Here is a 27,977-nt window from a genome sequence, read left to right on the forward strand (position 1 = left end):
CATAGAGAGATAATTTTACCTCCTCTTTGCCAATTTGGATACCTCTTATTTCCTTCTCTTGTCTTATTGCTACTGCCAAGACTTCCAATACAATATTGAATAAGAGAGGTGAGAGTGGGCATCCTTGCCTAGTTCCTGTTCTTAAAGAGAATGCCTTTAACCTCTCTCAGTTGAGAACGATGTTGGCTCTTGGCTTTTCATAAATACTTTTTACTATGTTGAAGAAATTCCCCTCTAATCCTATTTTGTTGAGTGTTTTCATCAGGAAAGGGTGTTGGATTTTGTCAAAGGCCTTTTCTGCATCAGTTGATAGGATCCTGTGGTTCTTTTTCTTTGCTTTGTTAATATGATGAATTACATTGATTGTTTCAAAACTGTTCTTAAGCTGATCTTGAAATTCAGATGGAAGGGATTTGAAATCATATCTTGATTTCTATGGACTTATTTTAATTTTCTTTGACCTCAATTTGAATTTGCATATGAGTCATTGGTGATCTGACCCACAGTCTGCCCCGGCCTAGTTTTGACTGCTGATATTGAGCTTCTCCGACAATTTATTCCACAAATGTAGTCAGTCTGTTTATTGTGCAGCCGGTGAGGTGAGATTCACGTGTCAAGTTTTCATTTGTGTCTTTTAAGAAAGGCATTTGTAATGAATAAATCATGGCAAATACAAATCTTAATCACTCTGTTTCCAGCCTCATTTCTATAACCAAACCCGTATTTTCCAACTACTGTTCCTTGTTCACTGTTTCCCACTTTTGCCTTCCCATCACCAGATATCATGAATGCATCCTGACTGCTTGTTACTCTTGTGCAAGTCTAAGTTGATTGGCTGTTTCTGAGTTCATTGGCAAATAGCTGTGGGCTAAAAGCCTATTGCTTAACCAAATAGTGCCTGGGGCAGAGCCCTTTAACACATAGAACGCAGTTAAATTATGTATAACAGTGTTTTATTGCGCCGAGGATCACAGCCATGCACAATGTTAACCATCACAGAGGCTAACAGATCCCTTTGGCAAAGTCCATGTTTTCACCTCGTTTCCCACCATCCCCTCCGTGGCGATGTGCTTCCGTGTGAAGCCCACCAGACAAGAGCTTGGCGGTACCCATCTGCGTCTCTTGTTGAGAATGTGTCCGTAAGTAATCTTCGTGGACTTCTGTGTTCATTCACGGCGTGTTAGAAAGCCCGCAGCCCGCCGGGGATGAGATGGACCCTCAGAGTCCGCACAGACTCATGCCAGCCCCCCAGCCAACTCGGGAATGCCACATTGTCAGAGGGCACTTGGGGGGACAAGCCTGGGAGGCTGTGCCAGAAAAGAGAAACCAAATAGCAGCCCGCCCTGGTGGCTGCAGCTCACGCCTCTGTAGGATTCGGTGGCTGTTGGCCGCTCTGAAACCGTCACCGGCTCGTACTAAGGGGGGAGTTCAAACCTTTGGATTAGTGGAGGGGTCAACTGATTGAACCTTCTGAATTGTATATGCCCTGTGGCCCCCAGACAGTACCCTCCCCCCAAAACCAAGCCCACTGCCACTGAGTTCACGCAGACCGGGATCAGCCCTCCGGCACAGAAGGCCTGGCCCTGGGGCTTCCAAAGCTGTAGTTCAGGGAAGTAGATGGGGGATGGTCTCATCTTTCCTCTCTCAAACAGCTCCTGGCTTTGAACCACCCACCGATCCTTTGATCAGCAGGTGCACCTGTAGGGCTCCTCTCAGAACTCTGAACGGTTTAGTTAGTAGCTGCTTGAGTAGAGTCGCGTGCCTGGAGCCGAGGGTCCCAGACACCTTTGAAGGGAGCCCGTCCGAGCAGACTGTATGAAGTGACCCGTGGCGCTTCTTACTCTCCACCTGAGCGTCCAGCATTGTGTCATCGTCTGCGTTACTGCACGTGTTTCCTGTTCGTCCCTGAGCAGTAAGTGAATAATGCAAATCGTGGAAGCGGAGCGGAGCTGCGCCCTGTAATCACCGGGTTTCTATCAATGGCGTGATGATCCGACAGGAGGAGGAGCTTGGTTTGATTGGGGCGGTTGATGGGAATGAATGAGCACTGAATTTACCACAATTCCTTCCAGTGAGGACAGCTTCTCATTAAAACCAGCCAAACAACTGCTGGGAACCTCGTTAAAGTAACAAGCACACTTGTTAAGACAGAAGAAAAACAAACACGCCTCCTTCACATGCATATTAAATACACTGTCTTTCCAAAATTCCGCTGGAAAGGAGAGGCTGGGCTTTGGAGTCTGACCAGTGACACGTGGCATTTCGGGGTTGGCGGATGGCGCCCCCCATCCTTCCCTGTGAGTGAGGAGCGGCACCTCCCTTGTTGGGAGACCTTCCTGAGGCAGTGAGACAGGCCCGGGCCCAGGCCCAGGGTGTCAACACTCCTGCCAGCTTTCAGGATGTAAGACAAGAGACTCGTTGGCGGGAGCCCTTAGCACTTTTCGTAAAGGACCTATATGCTGCAGCTTTTTGTACCAGTCTTCTCTTTTTGGTCTGTTCATTCAAGATAAAGGCTGAGAAGAGCTTTGTGAAAATGTTTTGTCATATTGTATTTTTTTCAACCAGAAATGTCCCAGTGTGGTGTGTCCTACATGTTAACATCTAAGAGATCCTGGAAGTTAAAGAGAGCTGTTTTTCCCAAGTTGACTGCTCCAACTAGGGGTGGGGATTGTGTGTTTGTGAAGAACCACAGAATTGTTGTCCGTCGCCAGCAGAAACCCTCCGCGTCCTCTGCAGCACGGGTGTTTTAAATTTGTGTTTGCTGGTTGGTTCGTTCTAATCACAGTCATCCTGGTGGGTGAGTATGGCGTCTCCTGTGCCTTTGAATTGCATTTCTTGGGTGACTAATCAGGGAACTCTGGTGGGTCAGAGGTAAGGAATCGCACTGCCGACACAAAGGCTTGTGCTTCGAATCCACTGGCTACTTCCTGGGAGAAAGATGGGCAGTTTCCTCCCATATGATTCTGAACGGTCAGCGTTGGGTTGGTTTTGGCTCCGTGGTGAGCAGCAACACAACAACAGATGACTAGTAGGGGGCTTGGGTGGCCTGGTGGTAAGGAATAGTGCTCCCAGCTCAAAGGGGCGCAGTCTGAACCCACCATCTGATCCATGATAGGAAGGTGGACATCTCCTGCAAGACTTACAGCCTCTGAAAACCCTCAGGACTGTCAACTGTGGCTGGGTTCCAACTTGACGGTCTCAACACCAGCAAAATGACGAATGAAGGTGCTCTGGTGTCTCAGGGAGTGAAGCGTCGAGTGCTCACTGAGGGATCGACAGTAGAAATGAACCCCCTCTCTGCGGGAGAAAGGTGGGTCAGCTTCCTTTAAGATGTGGTGGTGATTGTAGTTGTTAAGTGTCGTTGAGTCGAACACCACTCAGAGAATGAACAAAAGATCTGAACCCTGTTCTATAACTGGTTAGGAAGTAGATGCCAGTCCTGCTTCCTCCTCTAAGATACGCCTCTGAAATCCACTGACGGGCGGCCTTGAACCTGGCCTGACAGTACCTGGGTGGCCTTCGGGAGTGCTAGTGGAGTAGCGTGTCCTGGGCTGAGCTGCGAACCCAAACCTCAGTGATTGGGATACAGCAGCAGTGTCGTTGGGTGAAGCCTGTCTCCCGTAAAGATTTCCAGCCTTAGAAATCAGACAGAGCGTTAGAACGATCAGAAGGCGGTGGGTTTCCCAGGCTGGATTGGGTTTGACGATGAGTGATGTTGAGCATCTTTTCATGTATGTGTTGACTCTTTCCATGTATCCTTCGGAAACGCCTTCTGATGGAGTTCTTTGCCATTTTGTTAGTAAGTAGGAAGAGTTTTGGATATTAGGCCCTTAGCCAAAAATATATGATTTCCATTTTCCCCTCAGTGAGTGTGCTGTCTCTTCCCTTTCTAGAGAATGTCCTTTAAAAACCAAAAAGCGTGTAAACTAACGTCTACTGTGTGTTGTTATGTGCTGTTGAGTCAATTCAACTCATAGCGACCCTCTCTGATCAACAGCCTGAACCCTGCTCTCTCCTGAGCCAGCCTCACTGTCTCTGACACACTTGACCCGTTTCCACAGTAACTGTGTCCATCTCATCCAGGGTCTTCTCCTGCACTAAGCTGCCACCCTTCCGAGTATGATGTCCTTCTCCAAGGACCGGTCCCTCCTGGTCACATGCCCAAAGTATGTGAGCCAGAGTTTCAAAATCCAAGCCTCCAAGGAGTAGCATGGTTTCACCCTCTCTAGGACAGACCTATATGTTCTCCTGGCGGTCCACGGTAGGTTCAAGACTCTTTTCCAGCACCACAACTCAAAGACATCGATTCTTCTTCTGTCATCAGTAGTCATTATCCAGCTGTCTGAAAAATTGAGAGGATCATGGCCTGGATCAGGCACGCCTTAGTCTCTAGACTGGCTTTGTGGGGTTTTAGCACTCTGGAAAGGTAGCTATTTTTCTTCTAAAATATGATGAAATACCATATCCTTTGTCCTCCAGCATGGGGTCACAGAGTCCACTCCACAAGGGTGCTCGCCAGAAGGCCACTAGTGGAGACGCAGGAGAGTGAGGGTCCTCGGCAGAGGTGGGGCCCTTGGGAGCATGCTTCCTCTTCACCCAGGCTGTTGCGTGAGTGTCACCCTGGAAACCCACTGACATTCTGTATGGAACACAGGGGAGAGAATGGGCAGGAGGAACGTGTCGTTGAAATGGTTCTGTAAAGGGGGCAGGAGAGGATCAAATTTGAATTTAAAAATAGGTCAACCAAGCCACCAGTTACCCTCACGTGATTCTGCCCCGTGGTGCCATGTGTCAGACGTCCGTGTTCCGGACAGCCTGCCATGGTTGTGCACCCTGGAAGGAGAGCACTGGGCCTGTCTTCACCGGCCCTCAGGCTAACTCGAACACCCAGCATTTTAGTTATCAGTCAAGTATGTCAACTTTTGCATCATCCAAGGACTGCTAAAAATGTGGTAGGTGGATGGATGGATGGATGGATGGATGGATGGATGGATAGATGGATGGATGGATTGGTTGGTTGATTGAAGAGAGGTGATAGGTGAGCACGGGTAGATATTTAGATGCATGGTAGATAGTGTTGTTGTTTGGTGCCATCAAGTCACCCACGACTCCTAGCGACCCTGTGAACAGCAGTTCTACCTCTTGCCCTGTCCTCATCTCTGATCTACAGGAACACGTTGTTATAGTCACTCTGCCATCCTGCCTTGTTGATGGTCCCCTGCTCTTTCTCTGGCCCTCACTTTTCACAGCGTGATGTCCTTTTCCAAAGGCTGCCCCCTCTGACCACATGACCACAGTGTGTGAGAGGAAGCCCCAGCACCGCTGCCCATAACGAGCACAATGCTTGCATTTCCTCCAAGGCAGCCCTGATGCTCACTTGACAGCCCATGGAATGTCCATCCCTCTGCTCCAGCACGGGAACTCAGAGACGCCACTTCTGTCTGTCATCCGTGTGCATTGCCCAACTTTACGTGCATAGGAAGTAATTGAAAAGACTGTGGCTAAGGTCAGCTGCACCTTGGTTTTCAAGGTGACGTCCTTGAATTTTGAAAGGTCCTTGACAGATTCACTTGACTCCTCTTACCCTTGGTGTTGATCATGGATCCACGTACAAGGAAATCTTTGACAGTTTCCGTCTCTTGTCCTTACATCCTGATGTCGCTCATTGGTCCCGTGGTGAGGAGTTTTGTTTTCTTGACTTGGAGCTTCAGTTCATATTGAAGGCTGCAGTGTTTGATCTTCTGCAGCAAGCACTTCAGGTCTTCCTCACTTTCAGCGAGCAGGGCTGTGTCATCTGCATAACTCAGATTGTTGATGAGTCTCCTTCCAACCCTGATGGTGTGTTGTTCTTCAGAGAGTCCGGCTTCTGGAATAACTTGGATTGAATAGGATGGAGAAAGTATACATCTCGGACACAGCTTTCCTGATTTTAAACCGTGAAGTGTTCCCTTGTTCTGTTCACACAGCTGCTTCTTGGTCTAAGTATAGGTTTCCATGAGCACGATAAACATTCTGGGATTCCTGTCCTTCTTAATGCTAGCTGTCATTTGTGATGATCCACACAGTTAAATGACTTTGAAAAACATCAATAAAATACAAATAAGCATCCTTCCAATACTCTCTACTTTTAACCCTGTGATAGCAGAAATTATATTCCTGATGCAGCGGCCTCTTCTAAACCCAGCTCAGATTTCTGGAAGTTCTCAATGTATGTTCCGTCCTTATTGTAATAATTACCAGCAAGACTTCACTTGATAGTAATGATGCTGGTGGAGAATTTCCATCCTGTTGGATCAACCTTCCTGAGACCGGGATCAAATACAAATCTCTCCCAGTCGGTTGACTAAGTAGCTGTGCTCCAAATTTCTTCCTGAATTATTGGATAGATTGTGGATAGAAGACAAAAACACAGGAAGATAGAAGGATGAATAGTTGGAGAGAGGGGGGGGGAGAGAGAGGGAGGAGGAGGGAAAGAGACACAGCTGAGAGGGAGGTAGATAAAAATGTATTTGTCATTTCAAGGTCAAAATTGTTTACAGCTCATGCCAGGGCTGTCTGTAGGACTTGACTGGTCAGACGTGGAATGTGTTTACTTCAGATGCTCTTCCTTCGCGTTGAGAAACAAGCAGGGGTTTGCCCTGGTCTTTGGACAGAAGCATTAGTTGATCTGAACACTCTGTCCTGCTGGGAGAACTGGCATGTGGACATGGCATCCCAGGCAGGCTTGTTCCTGTGCTTTGGCTGTGACGGGGACAGCATAGGATTCTTCATGAGAACGTGGGTATTTGAGGACGGGAAGAGCAAGCCTGATTACAGTGACAATCACCATGTATTTACTTGTTGTAAATAAGCATCTGGGTGGGGTGTGGTGAACACACGCACCCATTCCCGCTGGAGTTTCCAGGAGACGCCTCTGTGCCCACAGAGACTTCACATGTAGCCCATGTGTGACCAGACCCACTTTCCCGCTCAGGTCAGGCCTAAGAGCCCAGCACAGGCCTGGGCCCAGCCTCTATGGGTTGCTGGACATGCCCGCCTTCACGGGTCAGGCTCTGCAGGCCTCAGGCATCCGGCAGAGGCCCATGGGATTGCTCAGAACCTGCTGAAATTCGGCACAATACCTTTGTGTTGTTTGTTTGTTTTTTTGTTATGTACCATCGGATCAGAGCTGGCTCAGAGCTGAACCTCAGGGGGTCTTCAGAAGTCGTAAATCTCCGGGGAGGAGAGTGCCAATCTTTCTCCCTAGGAGCAGCTGCTGGATTTGAACCACTGGCCTCTGAGTTGGCAGCTCAGCTCCCTCCCACTAGGCCACTAGAGCTGTGCAAATTCTTCCTTTTCGTTAGACCTCAGAAAGACCATTGGTTGTCCCCAAAATGTGGAGACACTGCGCTATTCCCGAGAGGCCGCCGGGTGCTCCTTTTTGACTGAGTCACCTCCTGATGGGGTCACCCAACGGGAACACCGATAGTGGAACTTCCCGAGTGAACGCACCCTCAGATAAAGCATGGCCTCCCGGCAGGTGCCAAGTGCACCCTGCAGGCATCTTTGTTCCTCTCTCCACGGAAACTGCTGCCCGCCACACCTGTGATGCCGGGAGCGGCGCGAGGCAGACAACAGTGGACAAGCACGGACATACACTGAAAGGTGGGGGGGCTCTGGTCCACTGCTGTGTCTTGGAAGAGAGGTCTGGCAGTCTACTCCTGACCAGTCACGCCTGAGAACAGCGAGCTGTACCAGTGACATGGAGACGCTGTGAGCAGGGTGGGACGCAATGACAGCTGTTGTGATTTGGGGGCTGGGTCTAATGCACTACTTGGTGACACCCCGTGGAGATTTCCTGGGTCCCCTCAGAGTCCCTTCCCTGAAAGGCAGGCCCTGCAGGGAGGTTAGCGGGCCGAGGGCTGGCACAGGGCACACAGGGCCTGCCCCACTCCAGGAACACATGCTGGGGGGCTTGTGCTTGGGTGTCTGTCCTACACATGCTGTGGCCACGCTGGGTAAACAGCCCCTCCACACAGGAAGGCTGCTCCTTTCTTGGGGTGCTGATGCATTTGTGCTGACTTGTGGGCCAACTTTCTATGGTTTAAATAGAAAACAGCTGCTTTGGTACAAGAGCTCTGCTGGCCTAGTGGTAAGAAACTGTGCTGCAATCCCAAAGGTGCATGGTTCGAATCCATCAGCTGCTCCCTGGGAGAAGGATGGGCAGTCTCCTCCCGCATGATTTACTGCCCCTGAAAACCTGCTGGAGGGTCAGCTATGAGTCAGTTCTGAGTAGACAACACACAGCAATTGTGGTACTTGGGTTGTGCATTATGTCATGTGGTCAGCCTCAGAGATGATGTTGTTGTGCACCGTGGAGTCGGAGCCACCTGGAGCTGGGCCTCCGGCAGGTTCGCAGAGGCCTGTAACCTCACAGGAAGATTGCCCGTCTTCCTCTGGAGGGGCGGCTGGCGGACTGGAACTGCATTTCTTGCGGACTGCAGTGGACCGCAGAAGCTCTCTCAGTATCAGGGGCACTTCCTGTAAAACCAAGTTCAGTGTGCATAAGAATGTAAAGTTTATCCAAAGTCTCTTTAAATTTTCATTAAAATTAATAATAATAAAAGGATTAATAAATAAATAATTTCAAATTTAAATACATAGGAAATAAGTTGAACGTCGTTTTTAAAATGAGAGGATTAAATTGTTTCCAAGCATGCAAAACTGATTTCAGGAACTCTGTGCCCTGCTAACGTCAGCAAACATTTGAATCTTGTCATGAAGTGTGGCTGTTTAGCTTTTGTTTGGCCACCTTGCAGAGTTGTTGTTGTTTTTAGGTGCTGTTCAGTCAAGTACAACTCAGCATGATTCTATGAAAAACCGATCTGAACCCTGTCCTGTCCTGCGCCGTCCTCACACTTCCTGACACACAAGAGCCCATGGCACCAGTCACTGTGTCAGTCCACCTGGTTGAGAGTCTTCCTCTCCTTCGCCGACTCTCCACCCTTCACAACATCATGTCCTTCTCCAAAGGGGAGCCCCTCCTACCAACATGCCAAAAGTAGGTGAGGCAAAGCCTCATCATTCTTGCCTCCATAGAGCACTCCGGCTGCACCCTCTCCAAGATGTATTTGTTCGCTCTCTTGGCCATCCATGGGATGTTCAGTGATCTCCAACACCACAGCTCAAAGGTGTCAATTCTTCTTTTGTTATCCTTATTCACTGTCCAGCTCTCAGAAGCATTGCAAGTGATCAGAAAGACCATGGCCTGAATCCAATGCCCCTTCGTCCTCAAATTCACATTCTGACTCTTCACTGATTTGTAGAGGTCCCTAACTGCAGGCTCAACAATCATATCCCTCATTCCACATTCTCTTCTGAATCCAGTTTGCACTTCTGCCCTTTCCCTGTTGATGTACTCTTGGGGATTTTGGTGTTTCATTTTTAAATTTTAATTTTATACTGATTTACCTACAAAGTCCATATACATTGTTTTTCCACACTGGATCTGTCCCGTTTCCTTTCCCCACTTCTCCCTCTAGCCATCAAGTCCTAAGGTGGCACAGTTTGATGGGTAGAAGGTCGCTTTTTGGGTTTGGGTTTGTTTTTTTTAAATACTGGTTTATTTCAGAGTTCAAATACATTGTTTTTCACATTGAATCTTTCCTTTTTCCTTCACACACATCCCCCCACATCACATTGTAAGGCCCTCTGATTAACACCCCGCCCCTCCTCACCCCCTGCCTCCACTCCCTCACCCCTCCTTTGGATCCACATACTCATTCTATAGTAATGGTTTTATACTGTGTTTCTCCTTATGGGCCCGAGTTCCCTGTTGTTATACTGCTGTAGTCATTTTGTAATTATCTTCAGCTGGATTTGACTTGCGTGCGAGTTTAATGATGTTGCCAGACAACGTCTGCTTTCTGTATGAATCTCTTCCAGTCACTTGGCCAGGAAGATCTCTTCCACATTTCCAGGCAGAGGCTAGGGAGACATCCAGGGCTGCCTCTGCTTCCTGAAACAGCTCCGTCAGGTCCTGGAGCCCTATTTTTCATCAAAGCCTTTATTGCTGTTTGAGCTTCGACCTTCAATACCATTGGTTCCACTTCCGGAATTGGTTCAGTGTTGTGCAGGTGACACAACCTGGCCTGTAGAATCTAAGCACTTCCTGAAAGAGATCAGAGTCTGCAGACTTCAATATGGGTTAAATCTCAACATCGGCAAACAGAAATCCTCGCCACTGGACCAATAAGGAACATCATGACAGAGAAAAGACTGAAACTGTCAGTGGTTTAACTTCACTTAGATTCACAATCAATTGTCAGGAAATCAGAAGACATGTCACAGTGGGAAAGCCTGCTGGCAAGAACTCCTTCACGCTGCTAAAAACCAGGGCTGGCAGCTAAAGATGAAGGTGAATCTGATGCACACCTTTCTGTTGCTTTCTGTGCATCTGAAAGTGGGACAATGAATAAAGAAGATGTAAGAAGAATTGATGTCTTTGAAGTGTGGGGTCTGTGAGCAGTGTTACATATCCCATGAACTGCCCAGGGGATAAACAAATCTGCCTTGAACGAAGTGCAATCAGAATGTTCCTTAGAGGCAAGGATGGTGAAACTTCTTACAGACTTCGGGCATGTGGTCGGGAGGGACCAGTCCCTGGGAAAAGATACTGGGCTGGGAAAATTAGGGGATGAGGGCAGTAGAAGACGACCGCGTCTCGGCCGTGCTCACAGTCTCTGCTGTGCGTCAGGCCATTGTTGACCACATCAGCTGTGCTCACCGTCTCTGCTGTGTGTAAGGCCATCATCGACTGTGTCAGCCATGCTCACCATCTCTGCTGTGCGTAATCGTGGACCATGTGTTCACCATCTCTGCTGTGCATAAGGCCGTCATTACCGTCACCATCTCTGCTGTGCATAAGGCCGTCATTACCGTCACCATCTCTGCTGTGCATAAGGCCGTCATTACCACCGTGATGTTAATTATTGTCCTTGAGGGTCCTCCTTCCTTCTGCTGACCCTCTGCTTTGTCCAGTAGGATGTTTTCCTCCAGGGACTGGCTCCTCCAGGGAATATGTCTGAAGTATGTGAGATGAATTCTCATAATCCTGACGTCTCATTTGTTCTTTTTCTAGTTCATGGGATGTTTTGGGGTTTTTTGGTTTGTTTGTTTTTTGGGGTGGGTTTTGTGTTTGTTTGTTTTGTGTGTGGTGTTTTGGGTTTTTTTTTGGGTTTTTGTTTTTTTGTGCGTTTTCTTCCCCAAAAACATGTAAAACCCATTCCAGTTATCATTGACTCTGAACCAGCCCATAGCCAACCCTCCAGCGGGTTTTCAGAGAAATCACAGAAGATTGCCCCTCTTTACCCTGCACCATCACTGGTGGATTTGAACTGAGAGAAGATGCCTGTAGTTAAGACTGCAGCTTCCTACCAACAGCTTCCCACGATCTGCGCCCCCACAGTGGGCCATCATTTGTATGTGTAATTTAATAATAATAGAAATCTTTAGGATATCAAAAGTGCAACCGTAAGGAAGTCATCAAGGAAATCATTCTGGAAAAAAGGAAAAGGTCTCTAAGTGACGGGAAGGAAAGAGGAAACCGAAATAGATGTCAGATGAAACACTGAGGTTCGCTCTTGAGTGGAGAGAAGGAAAGGAAGACATGATTAAATAAGAGAGCTGAGCAGATGACGAAGGGCAGCTCAAGAGAACAAAGCCAAGGAAACGTGCAGAAACCTGCAGTTAAAAAAAACAAAAAGGGAAGGGAGCACACTTGTAGCACTTCCCTAGCGGAAACAACTGAAAAACAAATTAACGCCCTAAGTTGCAAGTTGCTACACTAAGGATTCTGTAATCAAGTCCTGAATGATGCAGGAAGCATCAGAAGGTGGCTTGAATACACAGAGCCACTATATAAATTTGATAAGACCCTGCACAGTTTCAAGCAGCGTATGAGCAAGAATCAACAGTTCTGAAGTAAAAGAGACATTGGGGACGTTGTCTGAAAGCAAGACCCCGAAGATTGGTGGAGTGCCGATGGAGTAGTTTCAGCATCTTCAGATGTGCCTCTGTCTGTACCAAGAAATGTGGAGGTCACTTAGTGGGCCCTGCGCTGGAAGAGATCCATATTTGTTTTCCATTCCAAAATATATGTGAAAATGATGAAGCAATATTACTAATATCATATGAAAGTAAAATCCTCTGAAGAGTGTTTTAAAAGTGGCTGGAGCAGTCGTTGGACAAAGAGTTATCCACAGTTGAAGCTGGATCAGACGAAGCTATGAATGAGGGATCTCATGGTTGATGGGAGACAAATCGTGATTGAAAGCCAAGAATATGTTGTGTTTTATAGACTTTACAAAGACAGTCACATCTGTGGGTCAGAATACCTTATGAGTGACCTTGAAAATAATCAGAATTCCAGAACACTTAATTATGCTCATTTAAAAACTGCATTTAGACCAGAAAAAAAGTCTTCACAATAGAATCTGAATACTACAACTCTGGTGGCCTGGTGGTAAGGAACTGTGCTGCTATACCAAAGGCACAGAGTTTAAATCCACTAGCTGTTGCATGAAGAAAATCAGGCCATTTCTTCCTGTGTGATTTACAGCCTTTGAAAACCCCCTGGAGGGTCAATTATTAATCTGTTTCTACTCAGCAGTATGTAACAATAACAACACAGGTTTGCCTAGACTAAGAAGCTATTATCCAAACAGAACAAAGAAGCTCTATGTGATTTCTAATCTGGAAAGGTGTGTGTCTGGACAATTTCCTTCTTCTGTACCCATTCAATCTGTATGCTGAGCAGATTATTCAAGAAGCTGGACTCTATGAGGAAGGATGTGGCAGCAGGTTCGGAGGGAGTTTTAGCGACAACGTGCATTATGCAGCTGACACACCTTGCTTGCTGACTGAAGGTGACGAAAACCTGAAATACTTGCTGCTGGACGTTGAAGATTATAGTCTCCAGTATGATTTTCATCTCAACAGGAAGGAAACAGAGAGTCACAGCACTGGACCAATAGACATGATCAGTAGTAGTTGTGTTGTTGTGTGCTGTGGAGTCAGAACCGACCCATAGCTGACCCTCCAGCTGGATTTCAGAGGCTGTTAATCACACGGGAGGAGATTGTCCATCCTTCTCTCATGCATATTAAAGACGGATAAAAAATGGAAGTTGTTGATGATTTAATTTTGCTTGGATTCGTCATCAACGCCCTGGATACCCCCTGCCGAGAAATCAGAAGACGAGAAGTGCTGCCCTGGGAACGCTGTCATCAGGACCTCGCTGAAGCTTGAAAGAGCAACGATGTCAGTTCAAAGACTAAGATGCACCTGACCCAAGCCGAGGTCTTTTCACTTCATATGAATCTGAAAGCTGGCCAGTGAATAAGGCTGACAGAAGAAGAACTGATACCTTTGTATCGTGATGCCGGAGAAGAGTATCGAATGCCCCATGGACCTGATTTTATCAGAAAATGAAATCAGAATGGTCCTGGGGGGCAGGGACGGTGAAACTTCACCTCATATAGTTTGGACACACTGTTAGGAGGGACCAGTCCTTTGAAGAAAGACATCAAGCCCAGGAGAGAGGAGGGTCAGTGAACGAGAGGAAGCCTCCCGGGAAGGTGGGCTGGCAGTGGCTGCAACAGCGGGCTAACGTGTATCAGGAGCCATGAGGCATGCACAGGACAGACACATGTAAAGTCTGTTACTCATCTGGTCAATTGTCGTCGACTTGATGATAGCTGATAGCAGCTGGGTTTAAAGGGAGCTCTCGTGGCCGAATGGGTAAGGTGTTGCGCTGCCAACCCAAAGACAGGCGATTTGAACCCACCAGCTGCTTCATGGGAGAAGGGTGGGCAGTCTCCTGCCGTGTGATTTGCATTTTTTCAAAAACCTGCTGCAGAGTCAACTCTGAGTAGACAGCCGTGAGAGAGAGACAGGTGTCATATAAGAGAAATTGTGCATCGGGACTGTGTACTTTCAGAGTGCCTGTCCTGTTTATAAGCTGAGCAAATAATGGAGAAGCTGAATTATATGAAGAATTTGACATCAGCTGGAGGAGCATAAACAGCCTGTATTATGCAGATGACACAACCTTACTTCCTGAAAGTGAAGAGGATTAGAATCATTTATTGAAGATAGTCAAAGACTGCAGCCTTCAGAATGGCTTTCACCTCCACATAAAGCAAGAATCCTCACAACAGGGCCAAAAGCCATCTTAGTGATATATGGATAAAAGATTTAAGAGGTTAAAAAATCTAATTTGAATTGGATCTTCCTATGGAAGCAGCGTGGAAGCTCTGCTGGCCTAGGGGTAAGAAACTGTGCTGCAATCACAAAGGTGGGCAGTTCGAATCCACCAGCTTCTCCACAGGAGAGGGATAGGCAATGTCCTTCCATGGAGTTGACTTCTGAAAACCCAGGACGGTCAGCTTTGGGTCGGAAGCAGATGAGACCGCGTCGTCTCACACTCTGGGCATGTTGCTAGGAGAGGTTGTTCCTTGGAGAGGGACAGTGTTCTTGGAAAGGTGGCTAGACGGTGAGGAAGAGGAAGACCCTCAACAAGTGGATTGTCACCACGTCTGTAGCCGCGGGCTCCTGTGTGTCAGGGAGAATGAGGGTGACGCAGGAGAGGAGGGGGTCAGGTCTGTTATCCAGACGGTTGTGAAGGGTCACACTCAATGGCACCTAATAACAACAGCAACAACAACGGAAGTTGTAGTCGAGAAATCAAGTCATGTTACACTGGGAAACACTGCTGTCAGGACCTCTCCAAACTGCCAGAATGTCGCTGTAAAAACTAAGGAGCATCTGACCCTAGCCGTGGTGTTTTCATTTGAAGCTGGAAAGAGAATAAAGGAGACCGAAAGAATCGATGCCTTTGAGCCAGCGGTCTTGGCCAAGAGTACTGCGTACACGGCGGTCTGCCCGGTGAACGAGCAGATCTGCCTTGGAAGAGAGGTCACCAGGATGCTCCTTAGAAGCTACATTTGGGAGCCTTAGTCTCAGATAGTGTGTGCATGTCGTCAGGTGGGGACGGTCCTGGGAAGCGTACATCATGCTTGGGAAGATGCCGGGCCAGGGAAGGGCAGGAGGGCCCTCGGGGAAGAGGCTTGGCACAGGGACTCGGCCATGGGCTCCGGCCAGGGAGGGAGAGGAGGACTCTCCGGTGCGGCAGGGAGGACCCTCGAGGAGGGAGAGGAGGACCCTCCAGGAGGGAGAGGAGGGCCCTCGGGGAAGGAGAGGAGGGCCCTCTGGGAGGGAGAAGAGGGCCCTCGGAGAGGTGGATTGGCACGGTGACTCAGCCGTGGGCTTTGGCGTGCTGGTGGATGGTGCAGGAGAGGACTTGGTCCTTCTGTGTCCCAGGCTGTCCGTGGATCAGAGCTGACTTGTCTTGTAAACTGACAACAATTCAACGCTCAATACTTTTGCCACTTTCGCCCCTTCTCTGTTTACCATGCACCCAAGCCTGCCTGTGAGCACTGGCACTTTCCTTCCACACTTTAAGTATGTCCTGGTCTGACAAGTCACTTGCGGTGCATCCGAGAACAGGACAGTGAATAAGGACGACAGAAGAAGTGATGTCCTTGAGCTGCGGTGCTGGAGAGAAGAACTGAATGCCAGAAGAACAAACAGATGTGTCTGGAGAGAGTGTAGCCAGAGTTCTCCTTGGAGTCGGAGAGGGTAAGGCGTCGTCTCACACACGGCGTGTTGCCATGAGGGGCTGTTCCCTGGAGAGCGGCGTGATGCTCGGAAGGACAGACGGTCAGCGAAAGGAAGCCCCGCAGCCAGGAGGTTTGACACAGTGGCTGCAGCGATGGGTCTGAGCGTGTCACAAGTGTCGGGATGGCCCAGGCCGGGACACGGTGGGCAGCTGTTGCTCATGGGCCACCAGGAGTTGTACTCGGCTGGACGGCACCAAACAGCAAGGACGTAAAGTGTTCCTTTTTTTTTTTCTTGTTTGACAAAGCTTCTTCCCTGGAATGGCTTTAGCCAGGATGGTTGGCCGGGCTGGATTGTGTCACCCGATTTGGTCAGAGGGCCTGTCCTTCTGAACCTCTCCCCGATGTGGCGTTCTTACATCGACTGTGACCACTGATGTGTGCTGCCACCACTGTTACCAAATGCCATTCAGTGCCCAACACGGACCATGAAGTAGAGCAGCCCTCCCTTCTCCAGGTCAGGAATTCACAAACCAGTCATTTATTTGCATCGTTTCTACCCAGAAAAAGGAAAGCCTTAAGAAGCTGATAAACACACTTGTGATACTGTTGAAACACGCTACACTTTGGAACGACTGTTAGTTCAGCCAAGAGCCCCGGCTGTCAATTCTTGAGAAGGGCTTCTCCTCGCTACCTCCTCCGCCAGTTTCTGCACTTTCTCCCGACTTGTTCTGGGAACCCATTAATAAGTCATTAGACTCTGCTTTTCCTCTGTTTCCAGGCATTTTTTCCTGTAATGCAGCATCAGCTTCTCAGCTGAGAAAAATGGCCAGCCCTTCCACTGAGGAAGCCCCTTCTGTTGCCATCAGAATCTTTTAAATTTTCTTTACGTGTTCGTCGTCTTCTCTTTTCTGACATTTATGAGGGAAGATTTGCCCTTTGATCTACTGCACTTGGCAATGATTTCTAAAAGATATGACTCACAGTGTTTATTTTTCTCAACAAGCTCAAAGGAATCAGCAATCATTTTGTTTTAATAAGAACCCATACCAGCCAGCTAAATATTTACGAATGCCGTTCCAAAAATATCCTGTTCCGTAAAAAGTGGCAGAAACCCTGTTCCTCATAGTCTTCCAGGGCTCGGGGACAGGGAATGTTCTAGAAGGCGAGTAAAATGAAAACACGAGTGATGCCTGCTACAAGCAGTCCCCCGCTGGTGGGTCCCTGTGAGGGGCTTTCTCAGCGCCAAGTCCAGCAGGCTTCTCCCAGCTGACCACGTGCTCCAAAGCCAGCCGTGATGTTGACATTTCTGCCGGACTCATAGCATCAAGTGTGCGGCCCTCAAACTCAAGGACACAGTGAGACGGAACACAGTATTAGTTCAGTGACATAATGACATGGACGGACGAAAGAACAAACAGCATGTCTCAGAGAAGGTGCAGCCAGAGGGGGCCTGGAAGGTAAGGCTGAGAAGCTCTGTCTGTCATACTTTGGACGTGTAACTGCACGGCTGTTACAAGAAAGAGGTGAGGATGTTCCCTGGAAAGAGACCTCAAGCTTGGGCAGGTGGAGGGTCAGCGAGGGAGAGGAGGACCTCCGATAAGATGGACTGGTTCAGTGATGTCACAGTGCGTTCAAGCACGTCAGCGAGGCTGAGGGTGGCACGTCGAGGGCAGGGTTCGAGTCAGCTGTCCGCAGGCTAACTTGATGGCACCTAACAACAACTGCAACAAAATTACACGAAATGCAATCAAATAAGAAATTGCCTGTGAAGAAAAGGTTTTAGAAAGATCTCATTTTGAGCAATTTTAAACCTAAGACTTAAACTAGATTATCGCAGTTAAATGTAATTCTGGGACTGCTATTATGTTCCATTAGCGAAACAGACTTGTGTTTTGATTTTTGAGAGCAACATTAATTATTTAATCTATTCAATATACCATGGACTGCTAGGAGGGCAAACGGGTTCGTCCTGGAGAGAGTTAAACCAGGCTGCTACTTGGAAGCAAGGATTCTGAAGCTCCGTCTGACATATAGCGGGCATGTTGTAAGAAGGGACCAGTCCTTGGAGAAGGACGTCATGCTTGGGAGTTTGGAGGGACACTGCAGGAGAGAAGACCCTGGATAAGGTGGATTGATTCAGTGACTGGGGTAATGGGGGTGGGTGTGTCGGAGACAGTAAGATTGGCTCAGGTTAGAGCAGGTTTCAGAGTCGCAAGTGACTCGACAGCACAGAACAAAAACATGTTGCTGTTAAATCTACTATGACTCAAAGTGTCTCTGTAAACAAGAGATCCGCGCCTGGCTCTATCCAGTGCCGTCCTCATGATCTCCGCCCTGTCAAGCCTATTGTTCCGTCACTGTGTCAGTCCGTCCCACTGAGGGTTCCCTCTCTGTTCCTCACTTCACCTCCTGGCAGCGTGGTCTAAGTGTGTGTGCCCGAGTCACATCACCCCCTTCCTCTAAGGAGTGTTCCGCTGGGCTTTCCCCAAGACAGACGTCCTGTCAGAGCTGCTACCACGCTCAGATGGCCCATGCACTTCACACAGTTCCCTCCCCCTCGAGGGGTGATGTGGAGTTTGAGGTCAAGTTAACCACGTGATTACCGAAAGCGAAAGTGTGCACACTCGCCAGTTCTGACTCATTCCAACTTAAAAGCATGTCAAACTTTCACATGCATAGGAAACAGTTGCAAAGACCCTGACTTGAATCAGGTGTCCCTTACTCTTTAAGATGGCATCCTTGCTGTTTAGGACTTTGGAGAGGTCCTTGACTGCAGATTTCACCAATGTGAAAGGTCTTTTGATTTCCTGACTGCTGTTTTCCTGGGTGTTGGTTTTGATTCCAAGTAAAATGAAATCATTGACAATGTCCATCTTTTCCTCCTCATGTCTGTTGCCTCCGTGGTCAGGATTTGAACTACAATCACTTAAAATGAGCAGTGATCACTGAACATCCCATGAACGGCCAACAGAATACACAAGTATGTCTCAAAGAGGGTGCAACCGGGGTGCTCTTAGGAGGCAAAAATGATGAGGCTTCACCTCATCTCCTTTGGGCCTGTTGTTAGGAGCGGCTATTCCTTCAAGAGGGACATGATGCTGGGAAGGGTGGAGGGTCGGTAAAGGAGAGGAAGACCCTCAACCAGGTGGACTGACACGGTGACTGCTGCAATGGGCTCTTGTGTGTCAGGAAGTGTGAGGAAGGCACAGGTTAGGACAGGGTTCAGATCTTTTGTTCATAGAGTTGCTATGAGTCGTACTTGACTCAACAGCACCTAACAACAACAATGATTTAGCTTTTGTCTTTTTTTTTAGTGAATAAATAAAAGCCTGTGTGTAAAAAATATTCGAATGTACAATTCGCTTGGCAGTGTATGCATTGCTCTTTCCTACATGGTGGGATTAAGAAGCACGTAACTAAGAAATAAAATGCTTCATGCTGTGTACCCTGCGGAGAGGCTGCTTGCGGGTAACTTCCGCCATCTCTGGTGACCTGTGTCCAACAGGAGCGAGTGGCCTGCTCCTGGACCCTCTCCTCCATGCTGGGCATGTTCCAGGTGGAGCCTGAAGGAGGGAGAGCAGGTGTGTGGGTGCACAGGTGCTGGGGGCACAGTGGGGTACAGGTGGCTCCCCAGGGCCCATTGGGCTAGGCGTGTACCCCGAGACTGTAGTCCTGAGCTCCTTGGCTCAGCTGAACTTTCAGCGTATGAGGGGGTTGGGGAGCCTCGTCCGTTATCAGCCGGCGTGTTAGAGGCCCTTCAGCTCGGGACTTGTCTCCCAGCACAGCCAGCCTGCCTTCTGGAGTGGCCCTGGGGGCTTTCAGAAGCAGCTCGCCAGGCCTCTCCTCCTGGTTGCTCTGACTCTGGCAGCCTTTCTGAAACCTGTCAGTGGTGGGGCGCTGTCTGGATTTCAGGGGCACAGCTTCCAGCACTGTGGCACCAGGCAGACCTGCACTATGACAGACAGATAGACGGTGTTGGAAGAAAGCTGCACAGGTGTGTGTGTGTGTGTGTGTGTGTGATTTTAACGAAGGTTGACAGAGTGTTGGGTTGTCCTGTGTTCGCTGTTGCACACCCCCCCCCGGGTCCACTTGGCCGTGTCCCCTTGTCCCAGACCATCGTGCACATCCTGCTTAATCACACTCTGCTCTCAGACATTTCCTCCCTTCATTGCTTCCGATGCAGCCCACCCCTCGAGGGACCACCTTCCGTGAGCCTGTGGGATTGCAGGCAGCCAGTGTTAGAGAGATGGACAGGACATCGCAGCGTGCAGGCGGCAGTGCTCCCTTCGGGAGTGTGTGCTTTCATTTGCTACCTTCAGTTGTAGGATTTAATGCAGCTAACAGTCTCCAGGGAGCCGTGGGGCCCCAGCTGGGGCTGCTGCAGGACTAGCGATGGAAGGAAAGTGTTGGATTCCCCTGTCTGCCTTCTGTCCACCCCCAGTACATACAGAGCCCCCTCAGAAGGCGGTGGGCAAGAGCTGCCAACATGCTGTGTCAGGTGACCCCATGCACAGTCCCCTCCACAGAGCGCTCACCATGCTGTCTCAGGTGGCCCCAGGCACAGTGCACAGTCCCCTCCACAGAGCGGCCACTGTGCTGTCAGGTGGCCCCATGCACAGCGCACAGTCCCCTCCACAGAGCGGTCACCATGCTGTCTCAGGTGACCCTGTGTACTGTGTATAGAGCAGTCACTACGCTGTCTCAGATAGCCCCATGCACAGGGACCCCTCCACAGCACGGCCACCACGCTCAGGTGGCCCGTGCACTTCATACAGTCCCCACCCCCTCGAGGGGGCAGGGACAGAATCCCCCACGCTGTCTCAGGTGGCCCCATGCTCTGTGCACAGAGCTGCCACCATGCTCAAATGGCCCATGCACTTCACACAGTTCCCTCCCCCTCGAGGGGTGATGTGGAGTTTGAGGTCAAGTTAACCACGTGATGACCGAAAGCGAAAGTGTGCACACTCGCCAGTGGAATCCAGGGTCTCTGCCAAAACGTCCTTTCCAAAATACTAAAGAGCAGAGTGCAAGTTTAAAGACTGAGGTGCACCTGGTCCAAGCCTTGGTCTTGTCTTTTCAGTTGCTGTGCATCTGAAAGTCGAGCAGTGAATAAGAACGGCAGAAGAGTAATCAATGCCTTTGAGCTGTGGTGTTGGAGAAGAGCACTGAATAGCTCATGGAACGAACAGACGTCTTGGGGAAAGTGCAAGCAGGGTTCTCCTTTGAGGCGAGGCTGGGGAAACATCATCTCACTTTTTTTTGGAAATCTTAGGCGGGAACAGTCCTTGGAAAGATGCTTGGAAAGGTGGAGTGTCAGAGAAAGGGCAGGGGACACACACACACTCCCCCCAAGCTATAAGATGAATGAATGCCGTTACATTTACAGTGGGCTTGAGCGTATCAGAGAGAGGATATCATTCTTGGTGAAATGCAGAGTCCTTGGAAAAGAGGAAGAAAACACACACACACACACACACACACACACACACACACATCCTTGATGGACTGAAAAGGCGTGGCATTTAGAAAGAACAGGTGCAGTGAGGAAATTGGAATGATGTCCTGTCACAGTCAAATGCCACAGAATCACACACACCAGTGTTACAGACAGAAGGAAGCCCCGACCTGAACTGGAGCCACACTAATGAGGGGACTTCTCCAGCTCTCTGGGTTCTGTTTGCTCTCTGGCATAATCACAGTCAGCCTTGTACTGCCAGCTGGGATTTCCTCAACTACAGTGATCAAAGATCACAGTTATCTCTACCTGGTTTCTTTGAAAAAGTAACGAAGAAAGTATTCTTCTCTGATAGTTACCTGGAAACCCCGCTGTAGTTGTAAATGCGGGCTGCTTTATGCTTCCGTGACCGAAGCTTTAATGAGCTCTCAGGGAGGGAGAATACGGGATTCTTTTCTCCACTCCTCAGACCTGTCTTGTGCTCTCCCAGTTGTGGGTGGAGCGGCATATCCGAGACAGATGTTATCTGGTCAGCCAGGAAATCCAAACCGGATTATTAGAGATGTTGTCCTTGATCCTCCCTGGACGAACTTAAACTTAACCCCCGATTCGTCCCTGCTTTCTGCATTTTATACTGTCTGAGGTCTGACGGGTATAAACGTGAAGGACGCTCTGGTGGCCTAGTGATAGGAAGCTGCACTGCAATCCCAAAGGCACGTGGTTCAAACCCACCAGCTGTTCTCTGGGGAGAAGGTGGGCAGTCTTCTCCCGTGTGGTTTACTACCTCGGAAAACCCACTGGGGTTTCAGCTATGGGTCAGTTCTCCCTCAACAGCGTGTAATATGCAACATCTTGGTTAAGGAAACTGCTGCGCAGAATTGATCTCATTTCTTTGCCATCCTAACAGTACAGTCAGGCTCCCGCAGATTGACTCAGGATAAGCTGAAGAGACAGTTTAGGGATGCAGGGGAAAAACAGACAGCCAGGCCTCTGCTTCCCGTCAGCCCAGTGGAGAGAACCTTTGTTTCCTTGGTGCGGAGCCTCAATCCATATTGAAGGCTGTGGTCCTTGACCTTCTGCAGCAAATACCTTAGGCCTTCCTCAGTTTCAGCAAGCAGGGTTGTGTCATCTGCATAACGCAGGTTGTTGGGTCCTCCTCCAAACCTGACGCTACATTCCTCCTCGTACAGCCCAGCCTCCCAGATAATCTGGTCTGCATATAGATTGAAAAGGTGTAGAGATAGGGCGATTCCCTGACATACACCTTTTCTAATTGTGAGCCATTCAGTGTTTCTTCCCTTTTCTAACAACCGCCTCCTGGTCCAAGCATAGGTTTCACATAAGCACAATCAAGTGTTCTGGGATTCTCATTCTTCTCAGAGTCAGCCACAGTTTGTTGTGATCCACACAGTCAAATGCATTTGCATAACCAATGGAACACAGATAGACATTCCAGTATCATGACCGATGGTGAAGAGATTGAGCTTGTTAACCGCTTCAGTTTGCTTGGCTCCACAGTCAATACTCTTGGTACCAGCAGCCAAAAAAAGGAAAAAAAGAATAGGGAAAATCTGCTGTCAGGAACCTCTCCAGAGTACTGAAGAGCAACGATGTCAGTCTGGAGATTAAGGTGTGCCTGAGCCGGGCCATGGTCTTCGCAGTTACTTGTTATGCATCAGAGAGCTGGACAGTAACTTGGGATGATAGAAGGATAATTGATGCCTTTGAGCTGTGGTGCTGGAGAAGAGTATTGAATGTACCATGGGCTGCTAGGAAAACAAACAGGCTCATCCTGGAGAGGGTGAAACCAGGCTACTCCTTTGAGGCAAGGATTCTGAAGCTCCATCTGACATACTTTGGGCATGTTGCAAGGAGGCACCAGTCCTTAGAGAGGGACGTCATGCTTGGGAGGGTGGAGGGACAGCGCTGGAGAGGAAGACCCAGTGAGCGGCATAATGGGAGTAGGTGTGTCAGACACAATGAGTTTAGCTCAAGATAGAGCAGGGTTCAAAAGGTCCTTGTGAGTCACAAGCAACTCAACAGCACATAAAAACAGGAAGTGTGCTTAGTGATTTGCATGGCAATTTGTACCAAAATTGTCATTTCAGGACAGTTGACTATGTTCTGGAGCGTGTCCGCAGCCTGGCCTTGTTACCAGGTTTCCCACACTGCACTCGTCGGTCCTTCCCCTGGATGTCATCAACGGAAGGCTCTGTTTGCATCAGGTCCCTCGGAGTCACTCTGTGGTTCCCACGAACATGACAGACAGAAAGAAACCTACAGGTAGTTAAGTTTTGTCAGCTTTACTGTGGGCTTCAGAGACCAGCTCATCACATCAGAAGCTGGTGGGGACCTTGAGCGTTCATAGCCCAAAGGATACACCTGGGCAGCTCGCTGACCGCCTCCCAGCTGTCCAGACACAGTCCAGGATGACCTGAGCCAGGCGGACTGTAACTGTGTGTGGTGATCTGTTCTCACAAAACCACAGGGAGGAAGAGTCATTGCGGGGTTCCAACGCGGAGAAACGGGGCTGACCTTGCACCCGTATGAAGCTGGAAAGTCCAGTCGCTCTAAAGCTGAGCCCCTGTGGGGCTGATTCACCGTAACCCCTGGCCTGCCGTCTTGAGGGAGGCTGTGACCTTTGTTTGCGAGGAACCCCTGATGGATTTGAACCACCAACCTTTATGTTTCAGCTGATGATTCCCACCCCATTTCACTAGTCAAGGACCTTCACTCTCAGCCTGTCTCTGTGTCTTTCATCTCTAGGACAGAATCCCCCTTCTGTCTGTGTGATTGCCATCGCGGCAAAGTTATGCTGTTCATTGCATCACATGCATTTGAACTTGTGAGGGCCTCATATGAACGGAGAATGGTTTTCTAGTTGGCTGTGACCTGTCAAGGCCATGACGTTTCAAGGCCATGACCCTAGAAGCTGATTGACGGGGATTCTAAAGTGTCCTGGCTCCCTCTCCTCCCAGACTATTATCTTCATCCTTCAAGCAATGTCGTTTCAGAGACAATGTTAAGAGGAGGTGGTGGGTTTGCTCGTGAATTCTCAGTGTACGCTTGTAACATGCAGTTCACAACATAGTAGCAGCAATCAGGAAATTACAAGATGTGTCGCATTGGAAAAGTGCTGTCAGGGGCCTCGCCCAAGTGCTAGATAGAGAGCAACGATGTCTGTTTGATGACTAAGGTGAACCTGACCCAAGGCATGGTCTTTTCAGCTACTTTCTGTGCATCTGACAGCTGGATTGTGAATAAGGATGACAGAAGAACTGATGCCTTGAGCTGTGGTGGTGCAGGGGAGTACTGAATATCCCACGGACGGACAAAAGGACAGATTTGTCTTGGAGAGGGTGTAGCCAGAGTGCTCCTGGGGAGCAAAGATGATGAAGCTTCGCCTCGCATGCTTTGGCCTTGTTGCTAGTAGGGGCTTGGAAAGGGTGTTACGTTCCCTCAAGCTGTCTGAGAATCCTCTGGTGGCCTGGTGGTAAGGAGATGTGCAGCCAACCCGAGGCACTTGGTTCAAACCCACCAGCTGCTCTATCCTTTGAGACGAGGGTCAGCTATGAGTGATTCCAGCTTGACGGCACACAATAACAACTTACAGAAAGTTGTCTATGTGTACTGACCCGTACTGCAAACCCTCAGGACAGGGCAGGCCTCGCCCAGGGGTACCCAAGGCTGTGTGGTCTTCGCAGGAGCAGAATGCTCATGGTCTTGAACCGGCAAACTTAGTGTCACGGCAGAACTTCCGCACTTACAGGAAGTCTGGCCGAACCCCCCAATCCCCACGTACTAGCAGAGTGAGGCAGGGAAAGCTGGTGACCAGCGGGCACCTCGGCGGGACACTGGGAGTGCCCCTAGAGAGGGGCTCAAGCTGGAAGTCCAGGAGCGCACCCCATCTCATCTCGATGTGGGGCTCTGCGCTGAGCCCCTGGTGTGGGGTGTGCTGCTGCGGCCTTTGGCTATTTCTGTAACAGCTGCAGGTGGATGGGAGGCGGCAGGAGGGTAGGATGGGAGGCTGTGGTTTGGGCAGAGATGAAGTGAATCTTCTAGAAGGAAGCTGCACCAAGCGCTTTGAAAGGCAGGTTCGGTGAGGAGCTCAGGGCTGTGAGCTCAGGGCTGTGGTGATGGGGGTCGGAGGTCCAGGGCTGTGAGCTCAGGTCTGTGATGATGGGGGTCCCAGGTCCAGGACTCTGTGCTCAGGGCTGTGGTGATGGGGGTCCCAGGTCCAGGGCTGTGAGCTCAGGGCTGTGGTCATGGGGTCCCAGGGCTGTAATCTCAGAGCTGTGGTGATGGAGTCCCATGTCCAGGACTTTGTGCTGAGGCCTGTGGTGAAGAGAGGGCCTTGGTGTGTTTGGAAAGTAGCTCGTAGCCCTGTCACTCCAGCTCTTTCTGTCCTGCTCTCTGCACAGTGTAAGAGACATGAGTGGGTGGGATGGAAGATGGGCTGGAAGGGGCACCCCCACCCCGTTCACACCCGCATCTCACCAGCTGGTCCAGCCGCCACTGTTGGGGAGCCTCTGGAGCTGTCTGTGCCTGGCTAACTGCAGCCTCCCGGGCAGGTGCGCTGGGATGGTGGACACACCACGGCCCAGGCCCGGAGCGCAGTCAGGTCACCATGGCAGGAATGGGCGCCATGTACAATCCTGGACAGGCTGACTCAGCAGATGGGCACCCTGCCCTCACTCCAAGCTGTGCCCCCTGGGGCTCTGAGGGGTCAGGAGGGGCCAGCAGAGAGGGGCTATGTGAGGGACAGAAAGAAGATGAGATGCCAGAAAATGGCAGGCAGGAACCAGGTCCGACCAGTGTCCTCTGAGAGGCTCTGGTGGCGCGGTAGTTTAGCGCTCAGCTGCAAACTGAAAAGCCCGTGTTTGAATGCCAGCCATCCCCCAGAGGAAGGGGGCTGTCAGCTGCCGTGAAGGTGCATAGCCGTGGACATGAGGGGGGTCATTCTGTGTCCAGCATGGTCGCTGGCAGTCAGGAACCGCTGTCTGCTGTGGCGTCACCCTGGGCCTTAGGAGTCCTTGCAAAGCGTGGAGGGCCAAGCCTACCTGGAGATGACTTCTTGACACTTTGAATCTTTTCCCCTCTATTTTGATGCTGCCTGTTGGTCCAGTGGTGAGGATCTTTCTTTTCTTAAAGATCAAAACTGTTACCAACTTCATCTTACTTGGATCCACACACAACACCCTTGGTACCAGCAGTCAGGAGATCAGGAGACGTGTTGCATTGGGAAACTCTGCAGTCGGGGACCTCTCCAAATGACAGAGGAGCAATGATGTCAGTTTAAGGACTAAGGTGTGCCTTATCCGTGTCATAGTCTGTTTTAGTCATTTGCTGTGCATCTGAGTGCTGGACTTTGAATAAGAATGATAGAAAAAGAATTGATGCCTTTGGACTATGGTGCTGGAGAGCGCTGGACATCCCATAGACTGCCGAAAGAATAGACAGATACATCTTGGAGAAAGTGCAGCCTGAGTGCTCCCTGGAGGCAAAGGACATGTTGTGTGGAGGGACCAGTCCTTGGGGGAGGACCCCATGCTCAGAGGACGGAGGGTGAGTGCAGGAGAGGAAGACTCTGGATGAAATGGATTGACACAGTGACTGTGACACTGGGGGCAGGTGTGTGAGCTGGTGGGAGTGACTCAGGACTGGGGCTCCTGGGGTCACTGTGCGTCAGAGTCGACTTGAGGACCCATAACAACAAGAACAACAGTCATAGTGACCAACACGGATGTCTTGGCTTAAGTTCAGGGTGTGACCAAGGACAGCTGAGCTTCACAAGAGGGTGCTGGTGAAGAGAATCGGATTCACCATGGACGCGAGAGGAAGGAGTAAATCAGGCTTGGAAGAAACGAGCGAGAGCGCTCCTGGAAGCAGAGAGAGCCTTCCGCTCACACCTCTGCTGCTGCTGTTCTGTCAGGTGTTATCAAGCTGACCACAGCTCACGTTGTTGTTAGGTGCCGTCATGCCGCCTGCGACTCCTTGTGACCCTGTATGTGACGGCTCTGAGGCCTGCCCTCTTCATGGAGACTATAAACACCAGAGCTGACGCGTGCCCTCTGCTGGGCTACCCTGGCCGTCTACACCACGCTCCGGCGCCTCGGTGCAGTCCCCACGTCACTCCATGTGGACAAGGGTCTCCCTCTCATCACTGGCCATCACCTTTACCTGCATGACGGTCTTTTTCCAATGACTTCTGACAGCATGACCAACATACATGAAAGAAAGTGTTCTCCATCTTTAACTAAGGACCACTCTGGCTGCACGTCCCCCAGAAAGGTGTGTTGAACCTTCTGGAAGTCCGGCAACTCTTCACAGCACCGCCCACCAGCAACTCTTCACAGCACCGCCCAGCAGGTCTTCACAGCACCGTCCAGCAGGTCTTCACACACAGTTCGTCAGGTCCTCACAGCACCGTCCGTCAGGTCTTCACACACCATCCAGCAACTCTTCACAGCACCGTCTAGCAGGTCTTCACAGCACCGTCCGTCAGGCCTTCACAGCACCGCCCAACAGGTCTTCACACACAGTTCGCCAGGTCTTCACAGCACCGTCCGTCAGGTCTTCACACACCATCCAACAACTCTTCACAGCACCGTCCATCAGGCCTTCACAGCACCGTCCAGCAGGTCTTCACAGCACCGTCCGTCAGGCCTTCACAGCACCGCCCAGCAGGTCTTCACACACAGTTCGCCAGGTCTTCACAGCACCGTCCGTCAGGTCTTCACACACCATCCAACAACTCTTCACAGCACCGTCCAGGAGGTCTTCACAGCACCATCCAGCAGGTCTTCACACACAGTCCAGGAGGTCTTCACAGCACCGTCCGTCAGGTCTTCACAGCACCGTCC

General features: G+C 49.9%; 2 protein-coding genes across 2 annotated transcripts in view; one reads left to right on the forward strand and one right to left on the reverse strand.

Annotated features, from left to right (window-relative positions):
• The window catches only part of LOC102870673, a 27,639-nt gene extending 25,776 nt beyond the window's left edge, over nt 1–1,863 (reverse strand). Inside the window, exon 1 of the mRNA XM_006902168.1 lies at nt 1,675–1,863. Within this exon, the coding sequence (XP_006902230.1) occupies nt 1,675–1,863 (189 nt within the window). The remainder of the gene's footprint in view (nt 1–1,674) is intronic.
• Nucleotides 1–27,977, forward strand: part of ADCY2 (adenylate cyclase 2 (brain)) — a 388,416-nt gene that overhangs the window by 159,635 nt on the left and 200,804 nt on the right. The gene's annotated exons all lie outside the window — the stretch shown is intronic.

This window comes from Elephantulus edwardii, unplaced genomic scaffold (assembly GCF_000299155.1).
Source record: "Elephantulus edwardii isolate Elephantulus edwardi_28Jun2011 unplaced genomic scaffold, EleEdw1.0 scaffold00375, whole genome shotgun sequence".
In the NCBI taxonomy this organism is placed as follows: Eukaryota; Metazoa; Chordata; class Mammalia; order Macroscelidea; family Macroscelididae; genus Elephantulus; species Elephantulus edwardii.